A 5,622-nucleotide genomic window follows, 5' to 3' on the forward strand; every position below is an offset into this window, starting at 1 on the left:
CGATTTTTTTTTCCTCTCATTTTATTTTCACCTTCTCAAACATACACTTTCAATTTTCTATTTTTTATTTGTTTATTAAACAAATCCACCTTTTTATTCCACATCTATTGGTGATTTTGGTAACCAAAGAAGGTAAAGTTTATAATGGGAATGTTGTTGATAATCATTGGAAAAATATAATATGGACAACTATTAGGTAGAATTCAAATTCAAACACACTATTATTTGTATAACTTACATTTCTTTTATTAAGATTTTCTAGAAAAAAAATAAAAAACTGTTATTGTATTTAACTTTTTTACATATACTAATAATTATGTTTATTCACTTCTTTTATGATAATAAAAAAATTATGATTATAAAAATAAATATTTTTTTTACAATTTTATTATAAAATTTAATTATTTTATAGATAATATTTTGTGATAAGTCATTATTTTAATTTTAGAAATATTCAAATTTATAAAAACAATCAAATAAAAAAAATGTTACTTAAAAAGATAAAATTAGTAATATAATTATTTTAATTTAAAACATAATTATTTATTGAAAATAAATCACTTTTATATAAAGATGTAGATACTAAGGACATGTTATCCACTTAGTCATATATAAAATATATGCATTTATAGAATAAAAAGTAAGTGCAATGGTGAGATTTGTTTATAATGTATAAAATTAAAACATAAGATACTTATAAAAAATCAAATAAATGATGAATAATTACATAACTTATTTAAAATGTGTAAAAAAAGAAAGATACACAATATATAAACCATTTTAAACATGTGCCATCGATCATTAATGTGTGAAAAATCATCAACTACTAAGTCGGAAATACCTATGGTACAAAGTCAAATGACATTAAATATTATCATATAGCTAATAAAATTTTATTTTAATAAGGTATTCACTAAAATATAATTTTCCTTTCTTTATTTTATTTAACTTATAGTTTAATTTCTATTTAAATAGACATATTTGATTTTTTAAATATTATATATATTTATTTTGTATATGTATCTCTCGTATTGCTTATAATTTTTGTTAATTAAATATTACTTTACGATGACATAAATAAATATATGGTAGATTTAGAACTCAACGAAATAAAAAACATAGTTAGATTTAGAACTCGACGAAATCAAAACATAGTTTAATAGTTTATTTATGAAACATTATTTTCTGGTTATATTAAGAAATTTACTTCTATGATATCCCTACATGGTCAAAAAGAAACTTCATCTGAAACCATCACAAAAATACTTGTAATAATATGTATAGATTTTTTTCCTTCATTAACTACATAAATTGAGGGCCACATCACATGAGAGGGCAGAACAAGAGAATCAAAAGAAGATTAGAAAGAATCTTAAGATGATATTTTGGATTCGTATGTGACTCAGAGAAGATGATGTCTCTTTGTCAAATATTAGGTAAAGGTCAAGCAACTCAGATTTGGTAACCCACTCATCCACTTTTTTTTTTCTCTCTCCTTTTTTTTTTCATTGACCCACAAATCAATATTTAACACGACAAAACCCAAGGAGTCGCAGTGGTGTAGAATCTTTTGCTTTCATGTAAAATATTGAATGAAAGGCGTGAAGCTAAAACAGAGAAAAACAGAGAAAACAGAGCACTCTTGGTAATAAACAAACACAACTTTAACCGTCCACACTCTCCTCCATGATTGAAGATGCTGAGCGCAGCATGCTTTTTACTCTTCAAGTTTGCTCCCTTTCACATCCACAACAAACCTGTATCTCACATCGTTCTTCTCCAACCTTTCAAAAGCCTTGTTAATGTAATCCATGTTCACCACTTCAATCATAGAGCTCAGTTCCTTCTCTTTCCAGAACTCCAACATCTCCTCTGTCTCCTTCATGCTCCCAATGAAACTTCCAGTTATTGATTTCCTCCCTGCACCACACCAACACACATCATTAACATTGCAAGATCAAGAAAACGTGATAATAATGAGTTACAGAAAAGTGATCCCAAAAGCAACATGATTACCTAGCATGACCATGGGGCTAACAAATTGCAGAGGCGTGTTGATGACCCCCATCAAGATCAACTTGCCATCAAGTTTGAGCAAAGAGAGATAAGGCTCAAGAGGGTGACCAACAGGCACAGTGTCAATGATGTAGTCGAGTGAATCAGCAGCTTCCTGCATAGCAGTGGCATCAGAGCTAACAAGATATTGATCAGCTCCAAGATGTTCAAGTGCCTCCTGTTTCTTCTTGTCGGAAGAACTTATCACAGTCACATGGTGGCCAAATGCCTTTGCTATCTTCACCCCCATGTGTCCCACCCCTCCAAGCCCCAATATTCCACCCCTCAACCCTTTCTCTTTCAACCCAAAATGTGACAGTGGACTGTACACAGTCACACCAGCACACAACAATGGCGCAGCTTGCTCCGGCGCCAAACCCTCTGGGATTTTCACCACAAACCTAACACCCAAAAATGCATAATCAAATTTTTAAATGGAGATTGCAGATCGAACTAAGTTAAAACTGAAACAGTAGTCAATAAATAAATTACTTTTGCTCGACGATCATGGTTTCTGCAAAGCCACCCTGAGTGGGTTTTCCATCGACATAAACATCATTGTAAGACCAGATTTTCTTGCTGCAGTACTGCTCAATGTCCGACTGGCATGGCCCGCAGTTTTTGCAGCAACCTACGAGGAGTCCAACTCCAACCACTTCACCAACTCTGAACCTGCTAACGTTTGACCCCACCTCCAGTACCTCACCAACCACTTCGTGTCTGGAACAAAATTCATCACTGATAAACAACCAGAAAAACACAAATAACAAGCATGATTAGTGATTAAGTTAATGAGTGCGTGTACCCGGGGACCATGGGATAATTGGACATGCCGAGATCGTTTTTAATCTGGTGGAGATCAGAGTGGCAGATTCCGCAGTAGTGAACTTTGATGTAAACATCATCAGGGCCAGTGTGTCTGCAAATTTGTTTTACACATATGAAATACTACACAGATTACAAACACTAATGAAGAGTAAAAAAAAAAAGAAGAAGATGGAACTTAAGATGATGACCTTAGATTGTAGGTGTATGGGGAGAGAATCCCAGAAGGGTCTCTTGCTGCCCATCCTACGGTTGTTCTTTCCTCTTCAAGGCTACCCATTTTTTTTAATAATAATTATTGTTGTTGAAGAGAGTTTTAACACTGAAAAGAAGAATGGAGGAGTGGGATTGGAATTTGTTGTTGGTGAGTTATTCTGGGAAGATGTGTGTGCATATAAAGGTGTTGTAGCCAACAACTCAGCAAGCACCATGGATTGTGGGACCGTTACGCGGTAGGTAAAAGCAAGTGACGTTTTTTCTTCATTAAAATCCCCTTTTCCTATTTTCTCTCTCATCTTTCTGTTCTTCTAATCTAACAACTTTTTTATCACATTATCATAATATTCAAAGAAATTAACGGTGTTAATATTATAGATAATTTTATAGAATTCTTAACGAGAAATTCATTATTTTAAAAGTTTTGAACCGAGAGCTTATATGTTGGGTTCAAATCTTATTTGTGTTTGTTCTTTGTAATAAAATTCATCTATAAATCTAACAAGTGATATCAATGTAATTGAATGAATTCACATTTAAGAAAAAGATGATTAAAAATTCAAATTTAAATTTAAATCTCATATATTATTAAGCTTAAATCTCATTAGTATCTGTTATTTCCGATAAAACCTCTTGTATAAACTAATCAAGTGATTAATATAAAGATAAGGATGACTTTAATATGGTTGTGCTAAAGAGCAATTTCTTTGCACCATGTTACTAGTTATCGATCGCTCTCGAATAAATTCAATCTTTACTTCAAAAACTACTTTTTTATCCCATGCGGTTCTTCTACGTATTCTTTTTTTTTCTTCTTAATTTCTACCCAATTGATTGGTACAATGTATGTATTTCTTCGTGTTTAAGAAAAATAAGACTGCAGAATGACCTATTTTAAAGTGGTTCTTTTAATAAAAATTAGCACGTTTTTTTTTTTTAATTTATGTTATCATATATATATATATATATATATATATATATATATATATATATATATATATATATATATATATATAGCTTCTATAAAAAATAACTTCAACTTGCTTTGAAAAGGTAGAATTTTTATTCTTAAAATTTCTTTATCGAAATACGTTAAAAATTACAATAAGTGGCGGTTTTTTTGAAAATAACTTTAAAAATGAAATTTTCAAAGAGATTTTTCTTTATTTCTTTCAGCAAATAAAGTTTTTGGTGCTTCAATATCAATAATAACTTATAAGGAGTTTTTTTTTTATTTAGAAAATATTATTTGTATCTTCAATATATGGAATTATTATTAAGTAATTTATACTTAATTTTACTCCAATGGAACTAATTTTAGGAAATTTTAAACAACTAGCCGTTTTTTTTTTTAGTTTAGACTTTATTATTAAATATCATAATTTATTCTTCCAATAAATAAAATAATATTATTTTATTCTTAAAGTTGACATTTTTGGTTTTTATAAAAAATACAACTGAATAATGATCTATTTTGAAGTGTTTTTTTAATAAAAATTAACACGTTATAGCTTCTATAACAAATAACTTCAACTTGCTTTAAAAAAGTATAATTTTTATTTATCGAAATATGTTAAAAATTATATTAAATGGCGGTTTTATTGAAAATAACTTTTTAAAAATAAAAATTTCGAAGAGATTTTTGTGGTTCTTGCCGCAAATAAAGTTTTTGGTTCTTCAACATCAATAATAATGTGAGTTTTTTTTTTTTAAATTATAAAATATTATTTGTATTTCAATATATGAAATTATTATTATTAAGTAATTTATACTTAATTTTACTCCAATGGAACGAATTTTAAAAAACTAACCGTTCTATTTAATTTTTTTTAGTTTAGGCTTTATTATTAAATATAATAAAGTTATTCTTCTAATAAAGAAAATAATATTTTTTTATTCTTAAAATTGACTTTTGAATAGGAAAACATAATTTTTGTTTTTTTTTCAGTGGAAGAAACATTAAATAATTTCAAACAACTCACAATATTATATTTTCTATTTTGAATTTCGTTAGTGTATTAAAGAATTATTCTTCCAACAAGTGGAATGATGCTTATTCTTAAAGTTAAGTTGCTTTGAATTACTTAAAAAAATAAGTCAGAAAATTTTAGTCTAACTCTGTAGTGTCAAACAAGATAGATAAATAAGTTGCTTCAAACAATTTTGAGAAAATTTCAAACAACTTTAAAATGTTACGTAGGACTACTCCAATGAAAAAAATTACTTAAAAGAACAGCAATCCATAAATACTACCTATCAAATATGATATAATATGATGTTTTTGATGTCAAGAGAAAACAAATTATAAAATAGTAAAATTTGTTATACTTTTTTATTAAATCAATTAAATTTGATAACTTTTTTTCTATTTACCTGTTTTTACTTTACTAAGTATATAAATACTCAGTTTGTACATGTTTTACCTTATTTTGTTTCTATTTTTATCGTCTAACATTATAACACGTGAGGGCTTAAAAAATCCAATTACATGAGTGGTTTAAAATTAAATAAAGTTATTTAATATTT

General features: G+C 28.1%; 1 protein-coding gene across 1 annotated transcript; it reads right to left on the bottom strand.

Moving 5' to 3' along the window:
• Window positions 1-1,360: 1,360 nt before the first annotated feature.
• On the bottom strand, window positions 1,361-3,276 carry LOC114192082 (probable cinnamyl alcohol dehydrogenase). The gene is made up of 5 exons (XM_028081661.1): window positions 3,072-3,276; window positions 2,861-2,974; window positions 2,548-2,775; window positions 2,017-2,456; window positions 1,361-1,920 (listed from the first exon to the last, which is right to left on the bottom strand). The coding sequence occupies exons 1-5, from the start codon at window positions 3,158-3,160 to the stop codon at window positions 1,718-1,720; spliced, it is 1,074 nt and encodes a 357-aa protein (XP_027937462.1). The 5' UTR covers window positions 3,161-3,276; the 3' UTR covers window positions 1,361-1,717.
• Between the last annotated feature and the right edge of the window lie 2,346 nt (window positions 3,277-5,622).

This window comes from Vigna unguiculata, chromosome 7, assembly GCF_004118075.2.
Source record: "Vigna unguiculata cultivar IT97K-499-35 chromosome 7, ASM411807v1, whole genome shotgun sequence".
NCBI classification, from domain to species: Eukaryota; Viridiplantae; Streptophyta; class Magnoliopsida; order Fabales; family Fabaceae; genus Vigna; species Vigna unguiculata.

What these genes read in the sequence shown, in the direction of transcription:
- LOC114192082 (XM_028081661.1), bottom strand. Translation starts at nt 3,160, where the DNA reads ATGGGTAGCCTTGAAGAGGAAAGAACAACCGTAGGATGGGCAGCAAGA. An exon ending in ACCATGATCGTCGAGCAAAA is followed by an intron (nt 2,457 to 2,547) that starts GTAATTTATTTA and finishes TTTGGGTGTTAG; the next exon opens with GTTTGTGGTGAAAATCCCAG. An exon ending in TAGCCCCATGGTCATGCTAG is followed by an intron (nt 1,921 to 2,016) that starts GTAATCATGTTG and finishes GGTGTGGTGCAG; the next exon opens with GGAGGAAATCAATAACTGGA.